General features: G+C 34.9%; 1 protein-coding gene across 1 annotated transcript; it reads left to right on the top strand.

Annotated features, from left to right (window-relative positions):
- The first annotated feature begins 7,764 nt into the window (after positions 1 to 7,764).
- Positions 7,765 to 16,350, top strand: LOC118490257. Its single transcript, XM_035987736.1, has 3 exons — positions 7,765 to 7,842; positions 7,894 to 8,023; positions 15,791 to 16,350. The coding sequence occupies exons 1-3, from the start codon at positions 7,765 to 7,767 to the stop codon at positions 16,348 to 16,350; spliced, it is 768 nt and encodes a 255-aa protein (XP_035843629.1).
- The last annotated feature ends 353 nt before the right edge of the window (positions 16,351 to 16,703 follow it).

Genomic DNA, 16,703 nt, shown 5'->3' with positions numbered 1-16,703 from the left:
TTGTTATGCCCGGATATGGTTACACCTTTGGATAAAGCAATCGAAAAGTACATTGATGGCCTCCCTGACTCAATACAAGACATTGTGACTGGTAGCAACCCTACTAAAGTTAGACAGGCCATTGAGCTATCTACAACCTTGACTAAATCAAAGATCAGGAAAGGTAAACTTTTCCGAAAAGGTGACAAGAAACCGGTCGGGGAATCGAACCCAATCGAGGAATCAAAGATCATGGATGAACAGACTGAATCTCCTAAGAAGTCAAAGAAGCGAAAGGCTTCTCAGAACTTCGCTGTGGTCGCTCACAATGGTCAAGCCGTCCCCAACCAACCAGCTCAACCCCCTGCTAGAAAACCATACAATGGAACTGCACCCTTGTGCAACCAATGTAGTCTCCATCATCATGCCAATGTGCAGTGCCGCAAATGCCAAACTTGTGGACTTATAGGCCACACAGCAAGAGTCTGCCCAGCTGCAGCTGCACCAAACCAAGCTGGCAACAATCCTACTCAAGGTCGTTTTCTACCAGGCTCTTGTTTCAACTGTGGCGAGATGGGTCATTTCTGAAGAAATTGCCCAAAGCTTGCTAATGCAAATCCAGCACAGGGATGAGCACCTGACTAACTGACTAGAAGACAACATCGTTTAGAAATAATCGCGTCTTATGTATTATTTTCTTTTGTTGTCAAGATCCAAGAAACAGTTATTATCGTTGTTTATAAATAAATCTTTTATTTGCATTGCAATGTATTTCTGTGGTTGCATGTATAAACGACATATCCCTTACAATACCGACAATCAAGGAACCGTATTCCTTGAAGAACAAACTACCCCAAAAATTCTCCCATTCTATAATCGCTTGCGTCTTCCACGAAATTCCTAAGTACCCGTTTATTCTAAGGAAATGAAGTACAAGGCGCAGGTTACAACACAAGACGAATACCCAAAGTACCACTATAAATCCTTAATAGGGTACCTAAGGACTTCCCGTAAGTCTTTAATTGTTGTATACCTTAATTCGAATGTGGTGATTCCTTGTAATCAAAAATCGAATTTTGGGAGATCTTTCTATCTTCTCAGATAGATCCCAGTGAACATTGAGACCCGTCGATTGGTTTCCATATCCGTATTCAATCAATAACAAGTTAATAACAAATTATAATCAAGTTAAACAATTATGTGACTTTGTGCTTATGTGTTCCCTTATGTGTTGTTGTGTGATCGAAATTATGTTATCCAAATCCTCGTAGAATCTTACATATCCTTGTACAAGAGATTCATAGTAGGATACCCAAAGGTATTACTTAAAATCCTCAATGGACTTCTATGTTATAGTTAAGTCCCTTGGATTATAAAGTACTACTTCATAATTAGACCCCTTGAGTGGTCTAGATAAACAGATTGATCCAAAAATCTGGCTAGGGATATCATGTGATGATATAGCTGAAAGGACTCCTTGGTGGCCTAACTAAGAAGATCCCCTGTCGATCTAATTAAAAAGGAACCGATGGAAGTCTAGTCACCCTCATCACAAGTTTGATATCCTTCCCCAAAACATTACAAAACAAACTGTGCGGACTGTGCAAGGGATTACGTAATTATGGATGCATACATAATTATGGAATTTAGTGCACAGAAATCTCAGCAAGTTCTGTCATGTGTCTAGAGTCTACCCTATTCATTTCCAACTCTGATGAAGCAACCGTTGAAAATGACTCCGTTAGTTCATTTTCGTTTCTGAAGATTTATCCGTTGGGGAAAATGAATATCCGTTGTGTAATCCTTCATTTCCAACTCTGATGAAGCAACCGCTGAAAATGACTCCGTTAGTTCATTTTCGTTTCTGATGATTTATCCGTTGGGGAAATGAATATCCGTTGTGTAATCCTTCATTTCCAACTCTGATGAAGCAACCGTTGAAAATGACTCCGTTAGTTCATTTTCGTTTCTGATGATTTATCCGTTGGGGAAATGAATATCCATTGTGTAATCCTTCATTTCCAACTCTGATGAAGCAACCGTTGAAAATGACTCCGTTAGTTCATTTTCGTTTCTGATGATTTATCCGTTGGGGAAATGAATATCCGTTGTGTAATCCTTCATTTCCAACTCTGATGAAGCAACCGTTGAAAATGATTCTGTTAGTTCATTTTTGTTTCTGATGATTTATCCGTTGGGGAAATGAATATCCATTGTGTAATCCTTCATTTCCAACTCTGATGAAGCAACCGTCGAAAATGACTCCGTTAGTTCATTTTTGTTTCTGATGATTTATCCGTTGTGTAATCCTTCATTTCCATTTCTGATGAAGCAACCATTGAAAATGACTCCGTCTGTTCATTTTTCGTTTCTGAAGATTTGTCCGATGAGGAAATGAACATCCGTTTGCTTATTCCGTCATTTCCATTTCTGAAGAATACTCGATGAGGAAAATGACTCCGTCTGTTCATTTTCGTTTCTGAAGAATGAACCGTCAAGGAAATGACAGGATATTGCCTTGCATATCGCTGGTGGTTATTTGGCAAAGTCACAAATAGACTCCTACGAATAAATTTCGGGACGAAATTTCCTAAAGTAGGGGAGACTGTGACACCTGTGTCACCGCGACCCTCAAACAAATACCAAGCCGATGAAATATTGTATTTCATACTTGGGATCTTGTATAAATATGTGTATCTGTTGGTGCACTTGTGTCTGTACTTTGTCTGTATTTTGTAATGTTATAAAACGATGTCTTTTGTTAGTCTTGTTTACGTCTTGTGTTGTTAATATGTGTTTTGATGTAAGTTTGACCAAGTCAACCATCCTCCTGGTTTGACTTGGCTAAACAGTTAACACATGATTTGTAAGTTGTTGTGTCGAAGGATGAGTCATCGAAGGATTGTTTATATCCTTCGATGAGCTCGAAAGATAACCTTCGATGGATGTAGATGGACCTCGAAGGATATACCATCCTTCGAGGTATATGTGGATCCTTCGATAGGTGTCTGGTCGATAGATGATCTTTCAATCAGACAATTTGATCCTTCGACCAGATGGTCTGTTATGGATATATATAGTCATGTATGGGTTCACTTCACAGTTAGACAGATAGTTAGACAGAAAGATAGAAAGTGTGTGTGAGTGAACTAAGTCTTGTAGAGAGCATTTTCAGTTTGGTCAAGGGCTGTAACTGTGTCCACTGAAATACAAGAGAAAACTTTGATATCTCGTGTGTCTACCTTTCTCTTTGTAGCTTGTGTTCTCATATAAACTACCGGTTTGCATTCTAGCTTGGATTCCGCACTTGCTAGTGTGTTAAACATAACAAGGATAAGGTTTAACCTCGACCTCCGGGGGACCTACAGTATCTTTTGCACATATCAATTCTTGTTCAATTTCAAACTTTACATCGCTTTCTGGAAAATTATACGCAAACTGGTGCGTAAACGTACTCAGTTTAATGCGACAAATACTCCAGAACATCAACATATACTCAACATACCTTAAATAACCTTTACGTAACTTAGAAATAAGTTTTGAAGGCTTTGGTATGGCAAAAACAAGTTAATTCGCTTACAGGGACTAAACTTGACAAACTGCGAAAGTATGCCAATTTGAACTGTAACAGACATTCCGGAACATGTCCATAAGTTAAACATACCATAAATATCCTTTACATAGCTTAGAAATAGGCTTTGAGGTGCTTCGTGTGTTAAAACAAACTTTTGGATCATTCAGGGACTAAAAGTGTCAAAAAGTGCATAAGTTCGCACTTTCACGCATAACCTACGTTCTGAATACATCCAGACATCCAAAAATTTATGTAAACATCCTTATATTATGCCTTAGTGTATGGCATGAGAAAAATCCATTCGTCGCGCAATTTGGATCGTCTTTCGCGCTTATGCGCATTCCGTCGTAATTAACCGAACATCGCGACCGTACGACCAAACGAACCGACATCCGAGATATTTTTGAGCACATTTTAAGTTCCCTATACTTTAACTTCATTTTAGAGCTTTGAAATGGGGTTAACGGGGCTTAAACATGTCAAAAATGCATCAAATACCAAGTTTTGGCACAACAGGGACCAAAACTGTAAATCTGCCAAACTAGGGGCTTACGGACCGTAAGCCAAAACCCATACGGTCCGTAAGGCCTCCCCAGAACAGCAGATTCAACATTTAATGATGTTGCCTCTTCAAGTAGTGAAAGATCAAAGCTCCCTTGTCTCTTCCAGCCAATAAGGGGCAAGAACAGAGGTACCACAACATTGTGACAAGTGTACGGGCGAGATCGTGGCACGTTATTCAAGAAACGATCCTAACGGTTTTGCTTTTTCTATAAATACCCCCCCCCCCCATTTTACTAAAAACTCACACAATCTGATCTAAAGGCTCTAAGTTGGAACCATTGTTTCATACCTGAGCCATTTTGATCTAGATTAGCATTCGGGGACCCTCCGTAAGTATTCTTTCGTTCTTTTATTCGCTTTTCGAATCCGAAAGTCAACATTTTGTTGACTTTCTGCGTTGACCAGCCTATGGTCAACACGAACTTCGTTGGAACTTCATAACGTGAGCGTGATCACGATGGTTATAGTCCGTAGTGACTATACCTACTGATTACCACGTTATCTAGGCTCAATGACGAGTCGTAGTTTCAACCAAAATGCGCATTTTTGCGTATTTTGTAACCAAACTACTCGTGGGCATCAAAGCCGTTTGTTTTGATGCCAAACCTGTTTTCTAAACTTAGTTAAGCATGTTCTAACATGCTTAGCTCGTCACTTTTAGTAGAGTGCTTATATAGGGTCGGAAGGTAAGCGATCTAAACCATCGCTTATACTTTCGAACCCGACCCATTTGGTCGATCGTTAGGATCTGACCAAACACATTTGGTAACCATAGCTATAACCTTCCGAGGTTATACCTTGTGGTCACGATGCTAGGCGTTCCAAACGCGTTATACGCGAACGACGCGTTAAGGTAGCATAAGCTACCTAAATGGGTCGTAATGGGCCGTAAGCACTTAGGTTAGGTTTCATTGTAGTATGTAGGATTTGTTAAACCATATTACACGAGTCTCCATACTCGTTTGGTTTACGAACCCGCATACTATCCGATCCTTCCGATTTTGGTCCGATATATTAACCTAGTTACCTATATTAGGTGTCGTTGATATCCGTGATCCCTAGCATTATTCGGTTGTTATACAAGAGTTTCAAAGCAATCTCAGGTGAGTACATTGAACCCCTCTTTTACTATTTTCCAAACTGTTTTTGGGTGAAACACATGTGCCTACTTGTTACTTTCATGCTTTCCGGTTTTCACATCATATACTTGCTATGTTCGATAGTACATATATAGTACATGATTTCACTACATTTCATGCTATGTATGCCCATTGTCTGCGTACTTAGTACATTGCTTTACAATACATTTCATGCTATGTATGCCCATTGTGTGCGTACTTAGTACATTGCTTTACAATACATTTAATGCTACGTACGCCCATTGTGTGCATACGTAGTACATTGTTTCACATTGCATTTCTGTTGCAGATGCTCATCCAGCATATGCACACATTATACTACATTTTGAACCGTTGTACTCTACAATACATTTCATGCTACGTGCGCCCATTGTGTGCATACGTAGTACATTGTTTCACATTGCATTTCTGTTGCATATGCTCATCCAGCATATGAACACATTATACTACATTTTGAACCGTTGTACTCTACAATACATTTCATGCTACGTACGCCCATTGTGTGCATACGTAGTACATTGTTTCACATTGCATTTCTGTTGCATATGCTCATCCAGCATATGAACACATTATACTACATTTTGAACCGTTGTAACCATTTGACTATGTGAACCGTCTTAACCCTTCGATTATATGAACCGTTTGTAACCATTGAACCGTGTAAACCAGTTGTATCCGTTGACATGACTTACAGTTGACAATAGACATTTGACTATACATAAACATTTCTACCGTTGTTAAACATTTCATCTTGATGGTTTGGTTTGAGTAAGTGATTTAAGTAACGAGGCGTGTGTAATATGATCCAAGCATGGTGGATACGCCGCTGGTACTTCCTATATATAAGTGTTTGTATGGTATTACATATCGTAGCGTTATTTAAATCATTTCAATTTGATACATAGAACATTTTATACAAATAACACGCTTTTCACAAGACACTGAATTACAAACAACATATCTTATACAAACTCATTTTTACATGGTTATTCAGTTAACCATGCATTGTTCTCTTATTTATACATATCATCTGATCTTACCGTTTTTCAAATGATTTACAAGACAAAGCAAATTACAAGGTTCATGACTAAACATTTTCTCAAACATAAGTCATGAATTCCGTTTTCACAAAACCAATGTATCTCACAGGCATTTTTATGCTGACGTACCTATTTTCACATGTGTTTTCAGGAGATGATGCATAGGACTTATCAAGACATACTTAGGCGGACATGTGCCTTAGTGACTTAAAACGAGACAAGAACTAGTTAATTTATGTTATGTATTCTTTGGTTCTTGTTTAAGACAATGTAAACTTTCATGTTTGATTAATAAAACGAAACTTCGTTTACCATGGATTTGAAACAACTGATTCTGTTACAACACTCCCCGACATTTCCGCCACGTTTTGTATGTTCTACGTGGTCGGGGTGTGACATAAATATCTTATTTACACATGTGTAAACAACTTATTTACAGTAAACAACTTATTTACACATGTTTACACATGTGTAAACAGATTACACTTACACATGTTTGTGTAAATAGATTACTTACACATGTGTAAATATCTTATTTACACATGTGTAAACATCTTATTTACACATGTGTAAACTTTTATTATATATTTTTTATATTACAAACCTTCACATGTGGCAACTTCGAGTTTATTTGTCTATTTTTCAGCAACCTTTTTCACCATCTGTTTTTTCCTTTTTTCTGTTAAAACAATAGAAAGCTGTTAAAAACATGTATAAACAGCCTACTTACACATGTGTAAACAGCTTACTTACACATGTGTAAGTGTCTTAATTTCACAAATTCAATATTAACTATGACTATTTACACATGTGTAAACATCTAACGTTTTGATGTGTTTTATTACAAACCTGCAAGCAATTCTTTAATCATCTCATTCCTTTGTCTTCTTAAAACCATCTTCAGATTCACTGAACTTTCTGTTGAAATCAAAGAATTTAACCACAAGTTTATTTTATTTATTTAATGATCTATGAAAATGCATTTGTCTTACCTAATTGTCTTTCTAGTTCAGCATCCATTTCTGATAATGTATTAACTCGATCCACATTCAATGACACTTCAGAATCTGTAACCAAAAGTCGACAAAATTTATTGTTTGCCTTCAATTTGTTATTCAAGTAATTATTTGATTTAAAATATTTTTTGTTACTTGCCTGTTTCTTCATTGTTCTCAGAACTCTTGTCATCAAGTATGTTTGGATTTGTCATCGTATTTGAGAAACTTTTTGCTTTAATCCTTAAGATTCGTGGACTTTTCCGACCTATAAATATAGTGTATTAATACATCATTTTCTACAATATATCTTTATAAATCCGAGATTAATGTTTTAGGATGCTTACTTGCCATACTTCCTTTTTTTTTCCTCTAGAATCTTCTGATAACAATACCATTAGAGTTCCAAAAGCACTCTATTCAAGTCAAAAAGATGTTGCCTAACATAGATTACAAAATACAATCACTAACCGATGTTTAACAGAATACAATCAAGTTCATTACCAGACTGCAACTTAATATTGCATAACATTTCACAATCAGTTGAAGCAGTAATTACATTAAAAAAGGCTGTTAGAATTCAACCTAAACATTAAAAAAAGCTGTTAGAATTCAACCTAACTACTACTACTACTACTGCTACTGCTACTACTGCTACTGCTGCTACTGCTGCTACTGCTGCTACTGCTGCTACTGCTGCTGCTACTGCTATTGCTGCTGCTGCTACTGCTGGTACTGCTGCTGCTACTGCTGCTGCTGCTACTGCTGCTACTACTACTACTGCTACTACTACTGCTGCTACTACTGCTGCTACTACTACTGCTACTACTACTGCTTCTACTACTGCTGATACTACTACTGCTACTACTGCTGCTACTACTGCTGCTACTGCTACTGCTGCTACTGCTGCTGCTACTGCTGATACTACTGCTGCTACTATTGCTGCTACTACTCTTGCTACTGCTACTGCTGCTACTGCTACTGCTATTGCTACTGCTACTGCTACTGCTACTACTACTGCTACTGCTACTGCTACTGCTACTACTACTACTACATTGTTGACATTCTGTCCAAAACTTAGTTACCGATGATCAAGTAATTAGCAACGAAATCAATCAACTGTTAAATATAAACAGTTTTCTAAACCGATTTCATCAAACCCTACTACTGCTACTACTGCTACTACTGCTAGTACTACTGATACTGTTGCTGCTGCTGCAACTGCTACTGCTACTGCTACTCCTACTCCTACTACTACACTGTTGACATTCTGTCCAAAACTTAGTTACCGATGATCAAGTAATTAGCAACGAAATCAATCAACTGTTAAACATAAACAGTTTTCTAAACCGATTTCATCAAACCCTAAAAAACAGTATTAGAAACAATCTAATTCAACCAAAAACATGAAGGTTTTTTTCTCTATCTTCATAATATTTCACAATTAGTCCCAAGAAACTTGAAAGTCAGTTTACAGGTAAATCAATAATCAACTTCCCCCAAACAATAACATCAATCTTTTATTACTATATTCAAGAAACTAAATGATCACGGTTATATACACTCATGTGATTCATCATCATTAACTAATTATTAATGAAATCAACTGTCGAAAGTGTGGGATACGCAAAAATAACATCCAAATGAAGTCATATAAACAGTTTTCTTTACAGAAACAATGTAATCAAACCCTAGAAAAAAGAGTAAACGAGTTTTAGAACATTACAAGTAACGATCGGAGAACAGTTCACTACGACCACCACCATCTCCGACCCACCTTCATCCCACAACAGGCAAGCAAGCAACCAGCACAACTTACAAATATTGAAGTATTTTGACGTAGAAAACACGAATAATCGTGGCAAAACGAACCAGTTTTTGTAAACAATCCTTCAAAACAACGATTCAAACAAGTGGAGAGAAAATTATAAACACATAAAGCAAAATCATACAGTTTCAGCTACTATTAAAACAAAAACACTGATCGAAACAACATTTAAGCAAGTAGTGACTGCATAACTACGAAGGGGAAAGATGAGAGGCGTACCGAATGGATGAATCAGCAGAGTTTGAGCTTGAAATCGAGTGTGAGCTTGAAATCGAGTGTTTGTCGGTGATCTTTGAGTGTAGATGATAAACGGTTTCTTTCTTTGTGGAAAGTGAGGATTTCGGAGTTTAAATGGAGCGCCGTGCAAGGACTGGTACCGGATGATTGAATGATTTCTTGAAGGAGAAGTCTGTTGCGTTGTTTGGGGATTAAATGATTTCTTGAAGGAGAAGATCAGTTTTGTGTTTTAAAGTTTTGACAATAATACCCTTTGTATTTTAATTCAGCTTATTTTCTTCTCATTTAAACCCATCTAATCTTAGCCCTTAATTTAGGATGATCTATGGATGAGATTTGTTCCTAATGTTCTCACAAAATTGGGTGTTCTCAAGATAACCCTCCCCTATATATATATATATATATATATATATAGAGAGAGAGAGAGAGAGAGAGAGAGTAGGGTTCCTACGGAAAGTGTGTTTTTCCTAGAAAGTCTAGGAAGCGATCTTGTCCATCCGATTGGTGTGTTTAAGGGTTGAGATTAAATCAATGACATTCTTGTAATAATTAACTATATTTAATAGATTGTTTTAAATGAGTAGGGGCAATTTCGTCCTTATGTGTGTTTTAAACCAATCAAAAATAACCGTCAGAGATATCACATCTCCTTAATACACGCCAATTTCCCTCTCTCTCTCTCTCTCTCTCTCTCTCTCTTTCTCTCTCTAAACCCAAATTCGGAAACCCCCAAAATCATACCAAAAATACCTAAAATCATGGATGAAGATAAGAGATTTTCCTTGTTCCATATACGTAAGATCAAGCTTTCATTGTACTGTGTGTTTTACAAAGCGATTACAGGTGATTCTTGTTTGTAATTGACGGTATTTTGCTGGTTGCAGGGAAGAGATTCAAAAAGCAGGAAACTTTGGAAAGGATAGATAGCAGCGGAACAGTTACCGGAAGCCGATCGAAAGCTGGGGCGAAATCTGCTGATGTAAAACACATTTTTATGAATCTGCTTGCTGTTAAAACACAACTGTATGAATCTGAATTGCTGTTAAAACACAGCTGTATGAATCTGAATGATAAAACACATTTGTATGAATATGCTTGCTGTTAAAACACAGCTGTATGAATCTGAATGATAAAACACATTTGTATGAATCTGCTTGCTGTTAAAACACAGTTGTATGAATCTGAATGCTAAAACACAACTGTATGAATCTGCTTGCTGTTAAAACACATTTGTATGAATTTGCTTGCTGTTAAAACACACCTGTATGAATCTGAATGATAAAACACAACTGTATGAATCTGCTTGCTGTTAAAACACAACTGTATGAATCTGAATGCTAAAACACAACTGTATGCATCTGCTTGCTGTTAAAACACAACTGCTTGAATCTGAATGCTAAAACACAACTGTATGAATCTGCTTGCTGTTAAAACACAGCTGTATGAATCTGAATGCTAAAACACAACTGTATGAATCTACTTGCTGTTAAAACACAACTGTATGAATCTGAATAATAAAACACAGCTGTATGAATCTGCTTGCTGTTAAAACACATCACCAAGAACAAACTGTTAAAACACATTACCAAGAACATGCTGATAGATTCCAGCAAGAAAACGAAGGAATGATTGATATTACGTGAGATCAGAAATCGAAAACAAAAAATTCCGAAATTTATGTATAGTTAGTTATTGAAGATAATTTCCTAAAATAAAAATAGATTGTGAAAGTACATAAATGCCCTTTTAGATAAATCCTTCAATGCCACGTGTCGGTTCTTATTGCTTCCTAGACTTTCTAGGAAAAACACACTTTCCACCCAACTCCTACTATATATATATATATATATATATATAGGGGAAGGTTCATTTGGGAAAAAATTAATGTGAGAAGAAAAAGAAGAAATGGCATATTAGTAAAATGCTATTTCATTTATAACTCATATCATTAATTTTCTCTCTTTAATTAATTAGTCAACTAATCATTAATTATCCTACATATAATCTACAAAACCTACACATATCAAAATTTTCCTACATATACCCTACACATTATAGAATTTTATCGTACACAGTCGAAATTTATCCCACACACCTCGAAATATATCCTACACAACTCGTAATTTATCCTACACAACTAATAATTTATTCTACACTTTAAATTAAGTTGTTTTTTTTTCATTTGGAAAAAGGATATATTTTGAAAAGAAGTTACAAATTTAATTTAGCTTGTTATTAAAGAGGAAGAATACACATTAATGATTTATGTAAGTTTACCAATACACCCTTATATTAAAATTAAATACAAATATTAAATGAAGTAAAATGAAGCATTCTTATTGATTGAAACTTCTTCTTTTTTCTTCTTACAAAAAAATTCTTCTCATTTGAACGCTCCACTATATATATATATTCCTACAAAGTGTACAAAGTAATAAAACACCACAATTTCAGCCAGAAGACACACTCAAAACCCACGAATAACAAAGTGAAGATCACTAAAACACAATATCCAAACCCTATCAGTCCATAAAAACTTCAAACACACCATTGTAGAACTATGAATATAAAACACAACATGATAATCAATATAAAACACACTAATGTTAGTCATTCGATAATCAAATCCTTATCATCCAAAACACAACACAAAACCCACAAATATGACATTTTAGTAATCTCCACTTTGTTATTCGTGGGTTTTGAGTGTGTTTTATAGCTGAAATTGTGGTGTTTTATGACTTTGTACACTTTGTAGGAAAAATGGACTTTGTAGCCAACTCCCATCCTATATATATATATATATATTTATATATATATGTGGGAAAGGATCTACTAAAAAGTGGATTTTGCCTAAGTAGCCTAAGAAGAATTGTAATTATGACATGTGGCATTCCTAATAAGTAGGAATGAAGGGTATTTTGGTCCTTATAAATAGGAGCAAAATTTACATATGGCACCCCTTTTGTTTTTTAAAAATACAACAAAAAAATCTAGTACAAAAAAAATTAGCACAAAAAATCTAGTACAAAAAAATATAGCATAAAAATGTAGTACAAAAAATATAGCACAAAAAAAATCTAGTACAAAAAATATAGCACAAAAAATGTAGTACAAAAAAATATAGCACGAAAAAATTCAGCAAAAAATGTAGTACAAAAAAATCCATCACAAAAAATTGAGAAAAAAAAATTAAGGCAAAAAAATTCAACACAAAAATATAGTACAAAAATCCAGCACAAAAAAATGTTATACAACACATTTTAGTGGGTTTTTTTAGTCTTCATATTTTATATAGCAATATGATACTCAATTTAAAGATAAAAAGACGCTCGATTTTGTGGTGAAATTTTTATGAAAAAATAATGTCGTATAAAAAAGTTATAAACGTTTAAAAAACAGGGGTGGAATATGCATGTGCCTTGCATGTGGAGAGAAAGTCCATAAATAAGATTTTTCCCAAGATACCCTTGCACTCCTCCTTTCTCCTACACTTTCATCTTAACCATTGATTTGAAAAATGAATGGTTAAGATTCCTTCTCATCCTACTTAGCCAAAAAAAACTTTTTATTTGATCTTACCCATATATATATATATATATATATATATATATATATATATATATAGGGTAGGGATCCTAAGAGAATTCCACCCTATATGAGAAACTTGAGAAGCATTCTGGACCACACATTTTTCTAAGCGTTTCGTAATATACACATATGTATAGTTTAAAATTGACTATATACATATGTGTATATTGAGTTATACACATATGTATATAGTCAATTTTAAACTATACATATGTGTATATTACGAAAGGCTAAGAAAAATGTGTGGTCCAAAATGCTTCTCAAGTTTCTCAACTAGCCTATCACTTCTCACATGATCCTTTTCCTATATATATATATATATATATATATATATATATATATATATATATATATATATAGGATTAGGTTCAAACGTGAACAAAATCCCAAGAGTGAACCGCGTGAACTGATCTGGGCCCTTGATTTTTATGATCTTGAGATTAAAGTGAGTGGCATGCTGGTAATTATTTGGTTAATTTTTCCATTTAATTAAATACAAAAAGGGTATATGTGTAATTTCAATCTTAAATTGATTGCATAAATCTCTCACAAATCAAGTAATCAATTATCCTCTTAAATTGATTGCATAAATTTCTCACAAATCAAGTCAAGGATTAGGAAAGATGTAACTTAATTTAATTATTAAAATAATTATTTGTTTAAATGCGATGTACACATGTGTATTCTGATTTTGCCCTCTTTTTAATGAGATGTACACATGTGTATATCGTCTGTTTTTGTGATATCTCAGAATTTTTTTTTGTATTGAATGTTGATGTACACCTGTGAATTACTGTCCACATATGTACGATGTTGAGTACACATGTTTACTGTTCTATTTATATCCAAGTACACATGTGTATACCATTGAAATATGAAGGTTACGTGGATCTTAAAAATCAAAATTTGAATTCTGATGATTAAATCTGAAATAAAAATTAAAATTGAAATCTGGTGATTTGTTGTTTGTTTTGATAATTATCTTATTAATAAATAAACATAATGTGGATAATGAATTTAAATTAGGAAAGATATAACTTAATTCAATTATTAAAATAATGATTTAAATCTAATTTTTTATGTAATTACAATCATACCCTTAACAACTAAAAAGGAAATCAAGGGTCCATATCTGTTCACGCAGTTCACTCTTAGGAGGTTGTTCACGCTGGAACCCTACCCTATATATATATACATATATATATATATATATATATATATATATATATATATATATATATATATAGAGAGAGAGAGAGAGAGGAGGGTCTATTGGGGAACACTAAAAAAGTAGGGAACCGAGGAACCATGCATTTAACTTTTTAAAAATTCAACTTTACATGTTAAAAATATTTTTTTTAATTTTTTTCGACGCTTTTTCTTATAAATACATGTAGAAGCCTTTTTTAATAAAAAAATCAAAGACTAAAAATAGAAAAAAAAGTAAAAAAAAAACAGTTAAAAAGGTTATTTTTTTTTACAAAAATGATTTTTTATTGGAATAGCTTCAACATGTATTTGTGAAATAAGCGCTCAAAAAATTTAAAAAAATTGATTTTTAACATGTTAAGTTGATTTTTTAAGATATATTTAATATGCTATATACTAGTAGAGAATCCTCTCGGCGCTTTTTGTTTTTTTTTTTGTTACAAAACATTCGATAACATGTAACTTATATTCCCTAATTTTTTTAGAAAAAAAAGTTTGTTACATAAGGTTTTCTTGTGTTTTCTTAACTCAAGTGAATTTTCTTTATCTCCATCCCCTATACATATATATATATGTGTGTGTGTGTGTGTTTGTTTTCTTTATATCCCTCCTCTATACATACATACATACATATATATATATGTTTTGGAATAAAAAACTATAAAAAATAAAAGCATAAAAACACTTGCATAAATAAAAATAAATTAAAACTATATTATCACCATCATGTTCAATTATTTAAAACCGTATGTGCAATTTGTGTTCTACTGTCCCTAACGAATTCCTTTCGATTTATCCAATGAGGCTAGGGGGTGTTGTATATCGTCCTTAGCCATCTCAGCGTCGTTAGTGGCCCCACCCCATCCCCTGCGCGCTAAAGAGGGGGGCATTGATGCCTCGCCAGCCCAATAACGAGCGTTTTAGCGCGTGGTGCGAGATTTTGGTCAAATGTGACAGTTGGCAATGGTCATGTACAAAAAGAAACTATTAAATATCTAATATATATATACATATATTTACACAAACCAATCACAAACTCAAACACACACCAATAAAAAAAACACACATTCTCTCCAATTATTTTTAAAAATGGCATCCCACTCTTCATCTGATTTGTCCAGCTCTCCATCTAACGGTATTGTCGACGATATGCTTATCGTAATGACGCAGGAGGCGATTAATTATTTGCGAGAAGAAGCCCAATTGTCTACAACGCATACCAGACAAGAGTCTCTTGAACGAGATCGGTTAGGTGCTCATGAACATTTAATACGCGATTATTTTGGTGAAAATCCGTTGTACGGCGATGCACAAAATTTAGGCGTCGATTTCGTATGAGTCGTAGTCTTTTCTTAAGAATTTCTAATGATCTTGCAGCCGAATACCCATTTTTCACAAAAAGAGAAAGTGCTAGTCGCAAAATTGGTTTCTCTGGAATACAAAAGTGTACTGCCGCAATTCGGCAACTTGCGTACGACACAGCGACTGATGCGTGAGATGAATATTTAAGGATGTCGGCCAGAAGTTGACGTGATTGTCTTGAAAATTTCTGTGAAGGTGTTATTATTGTTGTTGTTGTTGTTATTATTATTATTATTTTTATTATTTATAGTATATTAACACTATTATATTAGGTGTTAACTTTCTTTACGGGAGGCGATATTTGAGGATGCCAACTGCTACAGACGTTCCACTTTTATACAAGGCCCACCAGCGGATACATGGGTTTCCCGGGATGTTGGGTAGTTTTGATTGCACGTACTGGGAGTGGACGGCATGTCCAACCGCTTGGAAAGGGCAACGCCATCGTGGTAACCACGAGGGTCCTACCCTAATATTACAAGCGGTTGCGTCTCAAGATTTATGGATTTGGCATGCGTACTTTGGCATGGCCGGTGTGAACAATGACATCATTGTTTTACAATCTTCGGGTCTTTTCGACGATGTCATGGATAGTGTTGCACCAAATACTTCATTCTATGCAAACAACGTGGAGTATAAGTATGGGTACTATCTTGTCGATGGTATTTATCCAAAGTGGGCGACGTTGGTGAAAACTCTTTTATGTCCAGATGACGAGAAAAGATTGTATTATAAGAAGAAACAAAGAGTTGGCAAGAAAAGATGTCAAGCGGGCTTTCGGTGTATTAAAAAAGAGATGGTCTATCATTGTCCAACCATCGAGGATATTTGAAAAGAGTAAAATGAGAAACGTCATGCATACTTGCATCATCTTGCATAACATGATATTGGAGGACTCAGGCAAAGCGTTTTGTGAAGAAAGTTATGATGAAGGTAACCAACCAAGGAACTCACTACTCACATACGCTCAAAAAGAAGTTATCCGAGCGAGGATACGTGACAAGGACACACACCATAACCTTCGAGCTAATCTGACCGAGCACCTATATTTTTATCGTGAACAAGGAGGAGACGACGAGTGATGGTGTGTATTTTTAGATTAACCTACTTTATCTTTTTAAGCATTGTATTTTTTATTTAAATTATGAGTTTATATTTTTTCTTGTTATTTAAATTTAAACTAAT

The sequence above is a fragment of the Helianthus annuus genome, chromosome 1, assembly GCF_002127325.2.
Source record: "Helianthus annuus cultivar XRQ/B chromosome 1, HanXRQr2.0-SUNRISE, whole genome shotgun sequence".
Lineage (NCBI taxonomy): Eukaryota > Viridiplantae > Streptophyta > Magnoliopsida > Asterales > Asteraceae > Helianthus > Helianthus annuus.
This window is presented reverse-complemented; position numbering and strand designations above follow the sequence as displayed.